The 18,213-nt window shown below is 41.9% G+C and overlaps 1 protein-coding gene across 2 annotated transcripts in view; it reads right to left on the bottom strand.

Moving 5' to 3' along the window:
- Window positions 1-18,213, bottom strand: part of SMARCC1 (SWI/SNF related, matrix associated, actin dependent regulator of chromatin subfamily c member 1) — a 93,741-nt gene that overhangs the window by 60,198 nt on the left and 15,330 nt on the right. For both annotated transcript variants that reach the window (XM_030444915.1, XM_030444916.1), the window contains exons 4-13: window positions 15,561-15,642; window positions 14,300-14,392; window positions 11,165-11,234; window positions 8,953-9,022; window positions 7,273-7,348; window positions 3,774-3,899; window positions 3,296-3,414; window positions 1,949-2,073; window positions 1,101-1,160; window positions 450-487 (exon numbers count right to left, since the gene is read on the bottom strand). In XM_030444915.1, the coding sequence (XP_030300775.1) occupies window positions 450-487; window positions 1,101-1,160; window positions 1,949-2,073; window positions 3,296-3,414; window positions 3,774-3,899; window positions 7,273-7,348; window positions 8,953-9,022; window positions 11,165-11,234; window positions 14,300-14,392; window positions 15,561-15,642 (859 nt within the window). The remainder of the gene's footprint in view (window positions 1-449; window positions 488-1,100; window positions 1,161-1,948; window positions 2,074-3,295; window positions 3,415-3,773; window positions 3,900-7,272; window positions 7,349-8,952; window positions 9,023-11,164; window positions 11,235-14,299; window positions 14,393-15,560; window positions 15,643-18,213) is intronic.

Raw genomic sequence — 18,213 nt, 5'->3', positions numbered from 1 at the left:
AATTTTATACTATTGTCTAAGACAGGTTGTATTTTTTGCCACTCTTCCCCCATTAACCTTCTCATTCCTCAGAAGAGTACTGAAGGAAATCAGATTTGTTACTTTTAGTTCCACTAAAGACACTTGTCAGCAGTAATCGTTTCCTGCCTGCAGAACTGTGTCTCATTACTCTCCATTTTTGCTTGGATAAAGTCACTTTGATCACTCTTAAAGCTGGTCTTGGGGATTTCTCTTTTGTGAAGAAGAAATACTAAGTTCAACATCTAAGTCCACATCCCTGTGTCTGCTGCCACTCAGAGGGTGACCAGGCCCAGGAGTGTGAAGTCACCAGTGAGCAGTGACAAAATGAATCTGAAGTGTCAGCTGAATAATATTACAAGTTAAGTTACTGAAAATGAGAGGAAAATCTTTGTTTCTACCAAACTCAGTTAGGAAACAGCCAGTGTTACCTTTCCTCCCGTTGCCACAGTCTCCTCATCCTGTTCATCTGAAAGGTAAAATTATGGAGAATTACACTAACAAAAGTCTTGATTACTCATGAGCCCTTTGATTGCTGAACTGGAACAAGTATTTAGTTTGGTTTGGGAGGGAAGTGAGGAGGAAAGCAAAATGGAGCAGACATCATTAAGGCAATCTCAACCTTATCCAGGCACTCCACTAGACCAGACATGGGAACAGGTAAGAAGACAGAGGAAGGATAATTAGAATTTTTCCACAGTTAGGAATCTGTGTCTAATTACTGCCTTTCTCAGTGATGTAGCTTCATATAATAGGATATGGGGCACTAGTTTATAGCTCTTACTCCAGAGACTCAACAAAGCTCAGGGAACCTGTCATCCACCCTGATTCCCAGTAAGAAAAAAAAAATCTGCCAGGAAAAACTTATGTATTTAAAATAAATAAATCAATGCATACAAGGAACAGCCTTGTAAGTGAAAAAGAGTCAACATGTTTCAACTCGAATACTCAATTAATTCAATTAAAAAATCTTATTTTCTTTTAAAATAGAGGGCTTTAAAATATTTGCTCATTTGGCCTGCAAGTAAGACTTTATCATAAAATTGAGGGGAGGGGGTGCAGGGTGGTGTGGTGTGTTTTACCCAGGTCTGCTACTGTTCCTCCTTTCACAGGCGTGTTTTCACTGTCCTTCTTTGGGTTCACTACAAAAGGAAGGGAGATTGAAACTCTAATGAGTAACCACCAGACAGGACACAATTATCCAAGCCTAGCATCATCACCCTTTTACTATCTTATCAATAACCAGTTTTGTTGGTCATGTCTTTGCAGTTCAGAGGAGTTCATCTGTGCAGTGTGAGTACAACAGACCATTTGTTTGATTTCTCTGCAATTTCCCATCTGAACACAAAGCAGCTTCTATGCTGGCTCTTAGGGGACCCAGTGTGTGCTTCCTCCACCTGCAGCACACGTAACAATTCTGCCATGCCAGTTCAAACCAGGTAAAAAACCAAACAAAGTGGGACTCCAAAAGGTTTTGTCTCAAGGACCTGAGAGAAGGAATTACTTTTCCGACTTATCTTTACTTCACAGGTATTGCTCAGATAAACACTTCCCAGCAAAGGGTTAAGAACTGAATGCATTGTTGCTAAAGTTTCCACTCATTTGAGAAGCTTATCTTGGGTGCTTGGCACAGAGTTCTTTTCCTCTCTGTCCCCAAATGATGAACTCTGCATAAAGGGCAAGAAGAATCCTAAAATAGCAGAAACCCCACATTTCAGTAGGATGGTTGTTAATGTATTTCAGAAAGCCAACAGAAGGTGAACCTGCTGCCCTTCTCAGCCATCCCTGGCTACCTACATTGAGATGGGCACAGTTCACCTGCCCCGTGGCCATAAAGGAATTCAAAGCTTTGACAAAAGATGTGCACTTTTTCAGAGCAGTTTAAGCAATTGTTTTAACATTCAAAGAATTCAGTGCATGCATATTTTACCATTTTTGGGAAGTACCACTTCTTCTATATTAGGTACTGGTGTGGGATCCTCCATGTCCTTTGTGAGATCTTCTTGCTCATCTTCTTCTTTCTGCCCTCTCCTTTTCCCATATAAGGCTGCTTGCCTAAAACAGATCACACACAAATGCTCTGCCAGCTGCCACTGTCAGATGTTCCCATCTTGACATTATTCTTCAGATATCAGGATTAAAGGACTGGGTCACAGCACGCAGGAAAACGTGGATGCTGGAGGAAGTGGTGCTGGTGGAGTTAATGAAAAATATCTTCTGCCTGGTACTGAAACAAAGGAAGTTTCAAAAAAAACAAAAGGTCTTTTCCAGTGTTTCAGGACTGGAGACCACCACTGGCTATAAATCTTGATTCCAATCCAGAACAGCCTCCAGTATGCTGGCAGCACTTGGCTCCTGGTGAGATTCAAGGGCACAGTGATTCACTTCCATTTGTCCTTTTTAAAGCTGCAGTAAGGGCTGCACAGCCCAGCAGAGGCCAAGACCAATTCAAGCCTTGCTGCCTCCTATTTCAGGAAAAAGGCTGCCTTGTCCAGTCTGCATACAGAGGAAGCCATTTTGGGAACAAAGGCAGAATCACCCACACCTCTCCTTACAGTATCTAACTTTATATATGGAATAAAAAATAATGCAGATTACCAAGTAATTCTTTCTCACCTCAGATAATAAATGTCCAACATGGTCTTACCAGAGTCCAACACATATATTAAACAAGGCCTGAATTTTTAGTACAAAAGTCCTCCCCCCCAGATCTAGGCACACACCACCATAAATAAGCTTTTATTTGGATGTATCAGCCTTTAATTTTTTAAGAGATGAAAGCAGCACTAGGAAAAGCACTCTAATCTGTACCCCACCTGTAATCAGAAATGCTACTCTCTTAAAGTTGCACTTGAGAAGTGGACTTTAAATTACATGGCTATGGAGATTAAAAAACCCTCCTCAATTAAGCACAGTAATTTCTGGGGCTGCACTTCAGAAAGTGTACATGTACTGCCTGACTGCACTAAGGGAAGGAGTTGGAGTTATTTTAGAAGCAGCTGAGCACCTTTTCCTTTGATAAGTTCTACTCTTGCTGCAGCAATGAACCCCAGCTTGATGCTGACAGCTGGCACTAGGTTCTCCTCCACCTGCAGGTAACACATTTCTACAGAGGAGTCAAGAAACCACATGCACTGCACCAGCAAAATCACCCAAATCTGTTGTAGAAATCATTCTTCTTGTAATCTAAGGTGGGACAAGTGAGAGGTGGCAGAGATGACCCCACAAGCACTTCTTGAAGAAAATTAGCCTCAAATTCCAAGACTTGAACACTCACCCTTTCTTCCCTGTCTTTTTTCTTGACTCCACAGGAGTTGGGGGTGGAGAAGGAGAATGCTTTCTCTTCCTTGTACTTGCTGCTGCTTTCCTGTCTCTCCTCTCTGGACTGCGGACAGGCTGTTGGAGAAGGGAAGGAGTTAGCTCATCCCAAATTCTAGTTATTGAGAGGCTGTGGGCTACACTCTTCCTTAATACATCCTTCAACAGAGAAGCTAAAAGCAGTATGACAACACACACTACATTCAGCTCCAGAATCCTTTCATTTCTCAGTGTGAACCCCCTTAAATTTTCTACAGTCCCCCCTGATGCTGCAGGGAGCATAAAGAACATGCAGCAGAAAAAAGGGAAACCAGACTGGGTTATCATAGGCACCTCAAACTAGTTAACTGGATCAATTTTAGTTACTTAGGGTGCCAAAAAAAATTTACTTTTGTAGAGATAAATTGCAGGAGTGAAGCAGGCAGGGAACCACCCACCTCCTCGTTCTTCATGGAGATTCTCTGTCGGAAACTGACTGACTTCCTGTTCTCATCCACCTCGTAATCCTCCTCGTTCATCCACTCATTGAATATATCTGTGTCCAAAATCCACTTGGCATGAACCTAGAGAACAAAACATTTCAATATGCTGATGTTTTTTTTTAAAAAATGACTCCATGACTGAGCTAATAGGATGAAGGAAATACTTGCAGCTTTGTTACCAGGGTCTGAGCATCTCCTGAGAGTTTGACACATGAGGTGACAGTTTCATGAGGCAGTATAATAAAGAATGGACATGCCTGATAGTGTGCTCAGGGTCTGGTTTGTTCCTTCATCATTTTTAAGGCTTCTGAAGTGCAAGGTCAGCTCTCTGAGCTGGGACAATGCACTGTGGATGCTAAAACCAACATCAAAATCTTTGATGTAAAAGACATCACCTCAGCAGCTATGCTGAGAAATCCTAATTGTTTAACTTCAGCTCTCAAGTTTTAATATTGTCTGAGTTCTAATAATGTGTGATTTGTTTAATAATTTGTTTAATAATGTGTGATTTGGTATGCTCTTTGCTTAGCATGAGTTAGGCCACAAGCTATGGACTTTACTAAGAAAAATACCTCCATGTGGGCTTTCCCAGCAGCTGACAGTACAGCCAGTGTTTTGCTTTCAGTGTGAGAAGATGTTGGTACCACACTGATGTCAAGCAAGGTTTTTCCTAAATCTGTTCTGCTCAGCACAGGTGCACAAGCAGCACAAACCAGCAGATAAGGAGTTCTACAAACATCAGCAGAAGCTGCAACCCCACAAGGTAAGAGTGGCAAACAGCCTGCCTGGGGACAGAGAAAGAACCCAGGAAGGTCTTAGGAGACCCCAAACAACAAAAAAATCACTGGACTAAAAGGAGCATGAAGGGCATGTGAGGGTGGGTGCATCAATCCTAAGAGTGTGATTGCTCAGGGATTTCTGTGTTCGAGGCACCCAGCTCCAGCTGACCCTGCTGCTGTCCCTTTCCCTGGAATTATTTCTGTTTCTAAAATCCAACACCTGAAACTGCTGTGGGACACCAAGAGTCAAGTCTGAAGGAGGAGAAAGTGTGTCTGAGAGTAAGTGTGACCTTGAACTGGTCCTGGCAGGTAGAAACTGGGGTGTTACGTGCAAATCCTTGAATGACAGCTGAATGCTCAGGCAGGGGCTTCTCCTTTAACACTTGGCAACCCAGATGGGACCCCTGGGCACCACCTTTGGATGCTCTTATCTCCAACAGCAGGTAAGTTCACCTGAGACCTTTGGAGAAGGAGGCACCAAAGGGTCAAGCACTCAAATGCCCTGAGCAGACTTTATGAAAATAAAGAGTTTCTGCTGTAGCTTCTGGAAGGGGAAGCATGGCCTGGTCAGTGTAAAACACAGAGATAAATAAAGTGATGGGAAATATACCTGACCAGAGGAGGATGCCCTTGGCTGAGGTACTGCAAAACTGGAAAAGAACTGCAAATCTACCCAAAAAGCATGCAGGTGTTTTACATGGAGGAGAGGCCAGATGGAACTGAAGGGGAGACCCTGGCAGAATGGTGGCCACCACGAGGGACCTGTGACCAGCACAGACTTTTCTCTGGCATTGCCTAGAGGACAGGTTCCTGGTAGGTTTGGGAGAACTGAGAGAAAACATCCAACTCAGAGATGCAGGACAGAATCATTAAAACTGGAAAAGACCTCTCAAGATCATCAAATCCAACTGCCAACCCAACACCACCACCCAACTAAACCACATCCTCAAGTGCTACATCCACATGAGGTTTCTTTAATATCTCCAGGGATGGGGGCTGCACTGCCCTGAGCAGCTTGTTCCTATGCCCAACCACTCTTGTCATAACAAACCTTTTCTTGATATTCAATCTGAGCCTCCCCTGGCTAAAGCTGTAGTACAGTTCTAGTTTACATAGCAGAACAATGAAAATAAACTATGAGTATGATTTATACAAAATAATACATACATACAAAATAATATATACATGTAACTACTTGGAATAAATAAGCAGTGTTTGAATAGACATGAATTTTTTTCTGAGCCAAGCTCCTTAATGCTGCTCTTCAGATCAGCAGCATGCACATAACCACATGCTAAATACATAACAGAGCAATTCCAGCAAAAGGACAAAGTATTTACTGCTGTCTGATTATAACTGCTCTGTAGTGTTCACTTGCATTGAGCCACAAAGACAAACTGTAGAAAGAAAACTAATTAAGCAGGGAACCTAAATAAGGATGCTGATATTGGTCTGAATGCTCACAAGATGTTCAACAGATTGAGATGTTCTGACTTCTACTATTGCAACACCAGTTAAAAGCACAATTCCCATTAAATGGAACATTTCCACAAAGAGAGGTGAGGGAGAACCCTCAGAGATTCTTTAAACAGCTACTGATTTTGATTGTCTGGTTTTGTCAGACACTTCCATGTTGGCTCCAAGTCTGGGGACATTGCACTCATACATGACAGTCCTCTAGCAATGCCAAGGCTTTGGGTAGAATTTAGGAAGATCAAGGAAACCAAGAGCACAGAGAAGGCAGAGCCTGCAGTGGTACTGAGCTGAGACACACTCAGTGTGAATCCAGGAGAGCCCAGAGCCACACACAGTCTGTCAGCCAGACCACAGCTCTCTGGTGATCCCATTAGCTGAGTCTGCTGGAAATAAAGTTGCTCTTACAGTAACCCAAAGAACAGGATTTGGAAGCCAGGCAGAGGTGGTGCTGATGGCCAGGGTTTGGTGGTGGCCTTGGCAGCACTGGGGTGGCTCTGGCTCATCAGTTGGATCTGGTGATCTGAAAGGTCTTTTCTAGCCAAAATGATTCTGTGATCTCAACTGTACCACTGGCTTCAGAAATTCAGATATCTTCTCCTTCTTCATTTCCATATTGTCAAACTCCTAATATTTGCAGCAATTTCTGGTTTATAGGAAAAGATGAACTTTCTGCACACAAAGTATGCTTTAAGCCCTATAACAATACGTGTGGGGTACCCTCACATTTTAACCTGATAGCTCTTTTCCCTACCAATATTCTTCCAAAAATATCACAAAAAATATGGTGTTTGCCCCCCTGCCTCTCCTTAAACACTGCATAATCCCAATGTGCCTTGTAATTGAGCTGTCAGCTCTCCCTCTCCAGACACCTGTACTTCCACCAGGAGTGCCAGCACCTTTAGCACAGAACTTCTCAAGTCAAGCCAAAATAAACATGGTCATTTTGGCACTATCAGGGTTGCACAAGTCTGTCCTTTTCCCTCACAAAATACAGTGCTTTTTCACCAGCATTCCTCCCCAGAGCAAGAAAATATTTCAGATGTTTTCATTAGAGCTCCAAAAATATCACTCTGCTTTTCCACAAAGATGGAAACAGAACCAGTGTCACCCAGCAGCACAGTAAAACATCCAGCTAGTAGCAGCTGAGCAGGAGTTTTACCAACACAGTAAATTTGGGAAACTGCTGAGGAGAGACTTACCTTCCATGGCTTTTCAGGAATTGGAGGATCCTCGATTTCAGCCTCTATTTCATTGGCATGAACCCAAGTGTCATAGCTAATGAGAACAGGCAGACAACACAAAATTAGTCCCCTGGGCTGCTCAGCCCAAGAACACCAGCAGGAATATTTATTCAGTGATTTCTGACAAGTGTAAATCATACAGATGGGACAGAATAGCAAAGCACTTTCCACTCAATGAGAAGTTAAAGGAATAATCTCTGGTGTCTGCTACAGGGACACTGGAGAGGCACCACACACACACATTTAACTTTCTGAATTAAAAAGCCACCTCAGTGAATGCAGCTCCAGCTCAAAACTGCCAATCAGCTCTCCAAATTTGGGGGTACAAATCCAGTTTCTGAGTCACCTATTCCAACCCTGGCATTAAGTTAATTAATTTGTTTCTGTTCTTATGAATTTAAAGCAAAAGATACTGGACTCCCAGGAGAAAGGAGTGTGGATCCTTTCCTCCCACCCCTACTGCTGTGGAATCCATCTTTTATTTACATGCACTTTTTCACATGCTGCTCCTTCAAAAGCCTATTTATAAATAATAAGAAGCTGTACTCAGCAGCAGCAAAACCCCAAACACTTTGTAATCAACTCTAGGCACAGACTGAGCCACTGGGGTAAGTCACAGGCAAGAAAAGGTGTGTGTATACAGCATTCCTCAACTTTCTACTGGTATTTATAAACACATATACACAGATCCAGAGCCAACACAAACTTGAGAACCCAGCTGCTATAAATGTAAAAATTCTGAAAAGGTTCTTCAGCTGAATGAAGAAGGAAGCTTTAATATCACTGTTGTTTGCTCTCTTCCACTAAAACATGCTTATGGCTCTTGAGGATTCTGGCATGAAAAAGCAATGTAAACAGGAGTTTACTGATATTTTGAGTTTTCAAAAACCAGTTATTACCAATACATTTAAGCTCACTATCTTTTATGATCTTCTAACAACACAGGTCAGCTTTGTCAGATTTGTGCTTTTATCAGTCACTTGGACCTGGCCAAAGGGGAACCCATGGGGTGAAATCTTTCTCTGTCAAACAAAGTTGAACCAGGTGATTAGAAATTCCCCCTTCTGGCTTTAAAGTCTCACCAGCTTTATGAAAAGGCTCACTCCACACTTCCAATGTCTGCTTCAGTTTGTAACCTTACTTATGGCTCTGTAGAACAAACAGACTCTCCTCTCCTAACCTCATCCAACAGCCAGTATCACAAATGGGGCTTCAGATTCCAGTTTGAAATCAGGGATTAAGTCTTTCCATGCTTTGGATGCTGAGATAAATGGCAGCAACACTGAATTACTGCATGATTAGACTCCAGAAGATGACCACTGCTTGTCTCATACTATGAACAGCAATGCAAAACCATTCAGAATCAAAACAACAGGAATGCAGCACTGTCTATTCTGGTTAAATGTTTAGCAGGTCAGTGAGACAGGTCTGAGCCTGTCCCAGTCTGCAGAACAGAGCACAGAGGACATTCCCCAGCCAGGTTCACAACTGATAAGCACAGAGCACTGCAATCAGGAGAGGGAACACTCAGCAGCTTGTTTGAGGACATGGCTTCTCCTCTTTACGTGTCTGAAACAAGACTTTTCACTCAACAAACTCAAGATTTGGGGTCTGCCTTCTTCCCCCACCTTTCTTTACCTGTCTGGAAAAAAGCCCCAGTGTACCAACACCTGCTTGTCTTTTTTCATCACAGGTCTCAACCATTCATCTGCAAAGGAGAAAGAAATGTAGCATCAGATTTGGGTTATAAACATTGATTTACTGTGACCAACACTGATTTACTGTGACTAAAACTATTGCAATCAGCTCTGATAAAAGCCTCCTACAGTGAATTACAACTGGCCTGCCCCAGCAAGACACTTGCCTGCATTACTTCTGCCATGGCTAAACCTGCCTTCACTCTGCCTGCACACAACATCTTACATTAGTAAAGTCATTTTAATGCTGAATTCCCACATTTCCTTTCTCAGGAACATATATTCATACCCTGACACACTCCAGATTGAGATTCAGAGGCCTGAAACAGTTATCTGTGTCTCTACAGAAGCAAGAGGTATTTCAGACATGATTCTGCCAGCTCATCCCACCTCCCAAACTGCCTGGAACTCAGAATGGGGCAGAGCAAATGCTTTAAGATGACATTCAACCAAGACATGACACAGAGAGATGCTCTGATATGTAACTTCCTTTAATCTCTGTATAAACAAAAAGACAAAACTCCCAGATTGCTTTCTTGTGGCAAGTATTTCCCCTCTGTCTTTTAGTCTCTTTGTCAGACATCTGTATCCCCTCACTTTTCCTACTGATTTAAACAAAAGACCCTTATCCCAGGACTAAGTTCTACACTCAACAGGTATTTAAAAAAAACCAAGAACTTTGGAAGAATAACATCAGGGCATGAAGTGGTGGTGAAACAGATTTTAATAAAAAGCTTCCAAGAATATAATCAAACTTGGGGCTTCATCTTCCTTCTTTCACAGCAATGCTAATAAAGAATTCAAGGCCATACAGAGTTAGAGAGGAAAGCCACTGCTCTGCTGAGTTTGCCATAAGGCATGTGCTTGGTCTGGCTCCTGTTTTGAAGACTTTTTGTTTAAAACTGCACACCTGACACAATGCAATAACCTATCCCCTGTAACCCAGATATTGAGAACATGGCCCTGAGCAGGATCAAAAGAGAAACCCCAGGGGTTTGAACCTGTATGAAGTTCTGCTTCATTCATGCTTCATGAAGTTCACTGCTTGAATTCATGGCTCTTCTCACATGAATGAAATAATAAGGAACTGAGAGAGCTCTGCCCAGCACACCTGCATGCTCACTGGCAAGACAGATGGCTCCTACTGTGCCCAACCCTTTTCAGAGAACCTGAAGAGGTTAAAAAGAAACAGGAACCACCAGAGGACAAAGAACCCAGGAGCAGAAGTGAACACTTCCATCTAGTGGTCACCAGATGCCAGAGCTCATCAGAACAGCCAATTTATGTCAGTGAAACTCTAAACTATCCACTAGCAATTAAATGTATTGAAGATGATAAAATTAAGATAAAATAAAATAAAATTAAGAGGGTTGTTTTTATATATTTGCTGAAGGATACAGCTGTTAAATTGCTTTTGTGGAATCTGTGTATTTCACAGGGAGGCAAAATGCATTATAATAAACCAACACTCTCCATTTATCATGTCTGTCTGTTACTGCAGCCACCTGGCCAGATCACTGCAATAAATGTATCACCATTCCCAACCTAACACTTGGAAAGACAACAACATGGCAAAAAAATTTCCATTCTTATTTACTTCAGCATCTATCTACCTTTCCCACATCTAACTGATCCCTAATAATGTTTTACTCAGCAGACTGACCCATACTTAAGCCCTGGGGAACACAGAAAAGCAACAGAAGTAAAAAAAATTAATGGAAATTTCAATTTCAGGCCTTGTACTTTCACCAGGCTTTTAAAAAAATTTTTAAATCAAAGTTAAGTTTCTTTCAGCTCTTCCAGATCCTTAGCTTTAATCCCCTTCAGCCTGCAAGTAATAAGGGACAAACAAATTGGCTATTTGTTGCATTCAGCAAGAAAAAGTAGCTCAATACCCAGTGCAATCACTGAAGAGGAGTCAGTGCTGCACACACCTGAACCTGAAAACCACCCATGAAGAATGTGACTGTTACACCCCATAGTCAGAGCAGGAAACAATGATTTTATTTGGAGTTGTTAATCCCAGGAATACTCTTCCAGTGATTCTCAGGAGCAGGTGAGGAGCACTCTGTGTCTGTGCAAAAGCTCCCCTAAGTGCTAACGGGATTTAGTTACAGGATTATTTCCACTTAAAAACTGGAAAGCAACTTTACCATCATCCATTGAGGTAGGACTTGGATAAACATGGTGTGTAGCCTTTGATTTCTCCTCAGTTACTGTTCCCTGTGGGAAGAAAAGAAGAAACTGCATGAGAAACCTGCAAACACACTACCCCAAATTTCTTGGCTGCTTCTTTTCACCCACATCCCAAGAAACCCAGAAATACTGCAGGCTAACTTCAACCCAGCTCTCAAGGGCCAGAAAAAGGCAATTATTGTAAGAGTGCTGCCAAAGTCATTTGTCATCTCTTGCTCTTTTCCTCTCAAATCCTTTCTCTTCCCAGTTCCTTCTGCCTCAATTCTCAAAATAAAGTGTTCAACTCTCAATTCATACAAACCTATTGCTGCTTTTAAAGAAAGCATTGGTAGCATTTTTCCCCCACAAAGTACACGTTTTGGTACAAAATAATTTCTAAATATGACAATTTACATAAGATAAACTTTGAGGAGCTTAACTAGAAATGGCTGCCTTGAACAGAATATCCTTAGTACCTAAGAAAGGCTGCATGTCAAGAGACAGAATAAACACCTCTTATCTCAAAAAAGCCTCCTCCATCATAGAAGAAAGGCAGTTAGTAAGAAATCCACTAACATGATACCATTGCTTGTCAAATATCTGCACAAAAGAAGATTTTTTCTTCTTGGTGTGCTTAGGACATCATTTTCTTGATGGATGAGAAACAACAGATGCACTTCTCCTGCTTATGTAGATGCCCCAGAGTGCCCCATGAAGTAGCTTCCCCACATATGAGCACAGGCCATCATTATATTCTTATTTGAGCTACATCATCATGCAAGAAAATTCTGCTACATAATGAGGGATCTGTTAAACAAACACAGAACACTGCTCAGGGTGGCAAGAAAACCCTGCCCTTCCCTCACGTGGAGAACCATAAGGATTCTCCCACATGCTGCAGAGAAACCTTCAGCCTCCATAAATGAAGAATCATTTCCAAGGACAGCAGAAACTCAGTCTGCAGAGGAGTTATTTTCATACAAACTGTTCCAAAACATGTTATTAAAAATTTACATTCCATAAATGCTTGACAGATTTATTTAAAGGACTAAAGAGCACACAGGATAGGTTACAGCCAACAATATCTGAGCAATTCATTTAGGAGACAGCATCAAAAGGAGGAAAATTTACAAAGCATGAAGGTGAACTGCATTATGGTAGCAATATCTGGAGACCACTCTGGTATCAGGGGCTGAAAGCCAAGAGTTCCTACACCAAGACTTCACAGATCTGGGTAAAGGAAGAGGAAATGCTGTGAGAAACAGCAAAAAAAAAAAAAAAAAAGAAAGCTGGAAAGTAAAAAGAATTTAGAAGCATTCAAAGGCAAAGGAAAGAGACCTGGCATGACCCAAGAACCTGCAAAGTGTTTAAGAACAATGATGGCAACTCTCTCTTCAGCCCCCATAAGCTTCAGATGCTTCTCTGGGTCTCTGAGCTTTGTGAATCAGATCAGTAAATTCCATTTCTTTCCTGTGCAGCTTTAAAAAATCACAAGAGATGAACAGGAAGTTTCTCTCAGATGCTATCTTGAGTGAAAACAAGGGGGTGAATAACTTTGGATTAAACCAGCTTTCTGGAAGGTGTAAGCAGACTGGAAGGCTCATTCCTTGCCTCTGCTAACCTGAATGTGCCTGCAAGGTGAAGACATTGCAAGATGGAAGAGCAACACTTCTCTAGGAGCAGATAGATATAAGTGCTAAAGCTCACCCATTACCTGCTTTCAAGTTCCTAAATTATTATTCTGTCTCTTCTGCTCAGAAGAATCCTCAACATTTATTAAGAGAAAGCAGAAAAAGGGTGACTACAGCAGCAGCAGCTTCAGAGACAGAGAGAACAAGCACCTTCCTGACACCTCTGGCACTGTGCTGGACAAGAGATCCACAAACCTTGTGCAGAGGTTGCAGGCAGAGCAGAGAGGGCTTGGAAACAGAGTGGAGGGAGCCACAGGTACCAGAGATGGGCCAGAGGTAAGATAACACACAGCACAGAATTATCAGAGGTGGAAAGGACCTCTAGAGGTCCCCTAGTAACTCCCACTGAAGCAGATCATCAGGCAAGGAAAAAAGAAGATAAAAAAGACATTGAGGAAGCACAGGTAGCAACACAAACACGAGATGAGAATTCACAAGAAAGCCCCAGAAAGCAGAATTATGAATAATTATTGGTTTTAGTTCTTCAAAACCCTTTACAGACAAAGCTGCCTGAGTTAAAAGTCCCTTAAGAGATTCATGGATACAGCATGCTTTGAGTTCACTACAGAACTCTCAGGGAGGGAAAATCCAATCATTAACTCTAGGGAACAGCAAGCATCCTTCATCATTATTCTCCTGAATAATCAGGAGTAACCTGTGAAAAACTCCACAACTGATGCAGACACAATGGTTCATGGTCACAACACAGGACATGCATTTTATCTGGAAAAGAAACAGTTTACTTTGGCTACAGCCCTGAATGATCCCAACACAAAAGGCTATCAGACCATCTCGAGTTCACATTCCAGGATATTTTCTCTCAAGAAAAGTGAAAGGACTGTTTGCACTTTTAAGAGATGAAGCTATTAATCTTGTTGAGTTCAGCATTTGGTATATTAAACTACAACAGAAAGTGCTGGGGATACACTGCCACCCAAGCAAGAGACCATTGCTGCTTGTGTTCTCTTCAGCACAGGCAAGAAAAAAGCAAGTAAAATAAAGCAGAAAAGGTAGTTTTAGGATTAAAGCATCCTTATGCTGTCATATTCACACCCCACATACTCAGAGCAGCTGTGTTACATGCTGCCTTCTTTGGTGTCAGATGAGGACAAACAGGGAGCTCCTGCTTCATACAAGCAGATATTTAACATTAAATGATGTAGGGCCTGGCATCAACTCCCTGAGACTCTGCAGCTGCTTCTCACTCCAGATTCACTTTTAGAACAGAGTTATCATTCAGTCTCCACATGAGAATAACCACTAATGGCACTGTAAAATGCTGACTGGTTTTAAGTGACCCTTTGATGCTGCCTTGTGTTGTCAGGGACAACCCAGATGTCACTGAGAGGTTGAAGTCAGGAAATGCACTTCATCTTACAACTGCAAAGTGACTTTTTGGAAGATACTCTGTGTAACAGTTACCTGGTGACGTTTGACAATATCCTTCAATTTGTTAGCCAGCTTGAGCTCTATGTCTGGAACGAGGTAGATGGTTGGTCTGCTCAGACAATTGTTCTGGTGGAGAGAAGTTAAATAAGAAATGAGTGAGCCACATGTGCCATAAATAAATAAAAAATCCTATTAAGATCACCAGTGCTTCAAAAAGCTCCAAGGGAAGATGTGTCAGCTTGTGAAACAGGACACTAAGCAGCTCCAGAAACTATGGCAGCAAAACTTCCCTTGCACACCCCCTGCCAAAGTCTGATCCTGGGGTTCTCTCTGGTTCTGATCTGGTTCTCTCTGGTCTCTGCAGATCTGCTGGTGGCTCCAGACATTACTATGGATGAAAGGAACATGGTCCTTCCAGCCCAGAGCAATCTAGGATTCTGTGACCCAGTGCAGCTGTTTTCAGATTCCTGCTTTCACAGCATCTTTAATGGAAACCATGTCTTTGATTTCCAAAACTGTTTTGCAAGCTCTGGGAGACGTGAAAGGGAATTCAAGTCCCCTGTGTGTGATGATTTCCAAATCTCAACCTCTCCTGTTGCCCTGACATGCAGATTCATGCACTGCTATTATATCTGCATGCACACAGTCATTTTATACTGGATTTTAACATGTTTTCTATTATGCACTGAGACCACCATAGATCTTGCAATAGTTTCTTTTGCTGTCCTTCCTATTTTCATTTTTAACAAGGACCTGGTATTTATAGCTTTACTATATTACACTGAGCTTGGTTTTAGAGTTAAAAAAAATACCCTGTTACCCACACACGGAAGTTAAAAATTTTGACTTCCAATCAGACTCCACACAGTTACTATCTGCTCTGTTCTGGTAGTAACTTGTTTCATAAAGCAAGAGTCTAAAATGCAACATAACCCAAAAAAAGTCAAAATTGTATCAAGATGAGAGTCTCAAGGAAGTCAGCACTGGGATGGGTGTGCAGAGATGCACTCAGTCCTGAGGGTATTTGCTTTCACAGGATTTCTCAGGATTCTCTCTCCTACCTTCCAAACAGGTTTTTCTCACCCTATGCTGATCTGCAGAGTTATCACTGAAAACATTCTTCAGTTTTCAAGGGATAACCTGAAATTTTGACTAAAAAGGGGTGGGGAAGGCAGGGAAGAGTGCAATATTCCTGCAGAAGTCCAGGATGAAACTCTTCAGTGAGCCACAAAGACAAAAAGGCAGTGACTCCCTGGGATGTGGACACAGAGAGTTTGGGATGGGAGGCTCTTGCCTGCACGAGGGTTTTCTCAATGTTCATGAACATCTCCACATTCCGATCCATCCGGGATGGGTTCTGCAGGTCAAACCTCCTCCTGGTAAAGGAAAGGATTCAAAAATATTCAATTCATCCTCCACCCAGCAGCCAAGAATCTTTCCCGTTCCACATAAACAAGTGTATCATGGTAGCAGCTACATAAAAACACTCAAAGGACAATCACAAATATTTTGCTTCACTTGGCAGCCCTCACAAGCAAGAAAATAAAAAACCCAAATAAATCACAACGAACCAAATCAACCAAATGCAACAGATTTGTGAGATGTCTGAGAAAAATGAAGGTTTACATTGTCCAACAAAAGCCTGTAGCAGGGTTGTGCATCCCACTGCAGTCATAAAGGATAATTAATTAAACTGAAACAATCAAACACTCACGATGGATTTTGACAGTGAGATGAGAAAATTCATATACAAACTCTCATGTTTCTCTTACTTTTAGTTGCACCACCCACCAGTCCCAGGTTCTAACCCAGGAAAAACAGCAATTTGTCTGCTTGAGATTCTCTAAGCCACTTCTCTCTCTGAGAACAAGGAACCCCCCAGCCCCCTGCAGGATAAAGGTACCTAATAATCCATGTAAGCATTGGATTGGATCTTCACTGGACTCTGGTACTTTAAAGTTTGCTCCTTCATTGACAAAGTAATCAAAATCCTTGAAATAACAATGCAGATTTTTAAGTGCCTATCAGAAACTGGGGGATAACACAAAATCTGGTATTTTCTACCAGGGAGAACCACAAGAGCCTCCCAAAGGCATTCTGCCATATCCACCTGAATTGTCCTCACATTCTGAAGTCATGGCTGAATCAATATAAATGAAGAATGTGAGTGGTGACCCCCAAGAAGCAGAGGTGGGACAAAAGCAGCACAAACACCAGGCCCAGGTGTCCACATCAGTCCCATGGCACAGGTTCATCTCCACCAGCCATGGACAGAGCTGGAGGAGCAGATTTGGGCCTGAGCTTTTACAATCCAGCCCTTCCCAAAGCACCATGACGTGCTTGGACAATCATGTTGGTGACTTTCAGGTGTAACACTCTGTCTGGTGCACTTCTGTACCTCCCAAGTTCTGGAAAAAGCTGTTGCTAGAGTCTGAAAAAGCTTTTCACTGGAGTGTTGATATTCCAGAGCAGCAATCCCATAGTGACAGAATATTTGGGGTTGGAAGGGACCTCTAACAGTCACCTAGCCCAACCCCTCCAATTCCAGCAGAAGGGATCTCAGAGTATAAAATAAAAATCACCCAGTGCAAAAGCCATGCATGGGATTACCATGCAGTGACTGCTGACACCCCAACCTCAAATCCTACAAGTTATTCCTGTGCCTGTACCTAAGGCCACTTTCTTTTAAACACATCCTTGTTTCCAGTAACACATCAAGTGGATTTTTCAAGTTTAGAAACATACAATGAAGGTAAACCAAAGCAACGTTGGTGTTCAGACACAAACTCCATCACCACACAGCCACAGCATCACATCAATATCACACTGCTCAATTAAACAAAGACACTTCAGCTGAGACCACAATGGTTTCCTTGAGGCTCATATTTTTGGAAAGAAGTTGCCCACACAGGTGGTACCATGTAAATACATTGTAGTGCTGGGCAGTACTGGAAATATTCACTATTAGGGAGTGCTGGCTTCTCTCCTAAGGACTCTTCCTCTCACACTGGGAACCTAGCAAACAACTTGAAGATAATATTCTGGCATGTTTATTATAATTTTCTTTCAATTTTAAAAGAAATCAGTGACCTCTTTAGATAGGGTTGTGCATGCTGAAAAGTTTATGCTGACTTCTAGAAGTAGTGTCAGTTCACCAAGAAGCTGTCAGCTAACTGCACAACTTAATGAAGTATTTTACACCTGCACTGTACAGGATTTTAAAAGCCAAGATCAAACCACTTCTCCAGTGCTCACTGGGAGCTTCAGTCTGTATTCAGAACGTAGACTTCTCAGTTTCAAGGAAGTAAAGACAGATAAATGCCAAATAAACACAATTTCCCTAGACACCTAGCAAAGTCTTCAATACCTTTGAAACAAAGACACTTAAAAAGCATTCAAGTTTGACCAGAATTTTTACATTTGCCTAAAACCTGCACTGCATCTTCATTTAATACTATACATGCCCCCAAATTTTTTGAAACCCATACTTTAAGAGAAGCATGTCAAGACATTAAGAAATAGCACTTGGTTTAGTTGCCCAGGTAGATAAAGTAGCAGTCAGAATTCTTCCTGTTCTCAGTTTAACTGATACCCTCTGAGAGGTCTGAGCAAACAACTGCTGGAGCTGCAGTGACAGACAAGGTATGTCCAGCTGCACTGGGTAAGTGCATTTTTCAGACATACCTATTATGACGAGGAAAGGAACTTCTCCTATAAGACAGATCATTCACAAACAGGTTAAGCAAGAGCGACAATGCATACCATTAAAAAATAAAAATAAAAATCATTTTTCAGGCAAAAAACACCACAGATTATTTGGTGGAGTCAGTGAAGGAGACATTCCAAGCTCTACGTCTGATCCTCAGAGTTAAATTCAAGTATTACTTCCCTCTACATCCCACATGCACAAACACATGACACTACCCACACTAGTTCTGAGGAACTGG

The sequence above is a fragment of the Calypte anna genome, chromosome 2 (assembly GCF_003957555.1).
Source record: "Calypte anna isolate BGI_N300 chromosome 2, bCalAnn1_v1.p, whole genome shotgun sequence".
In the NCBI taxonomy this organism is placed as follows: domain Eukaryota; kingdom Metazoa; phylum Chordata; class Aves; order Apodiformes; family Trochilidae; genus Calypte; species Calypte anna.
This window is presented reverse-complemented; position numbering and strand designations above follow the sequence as displayed.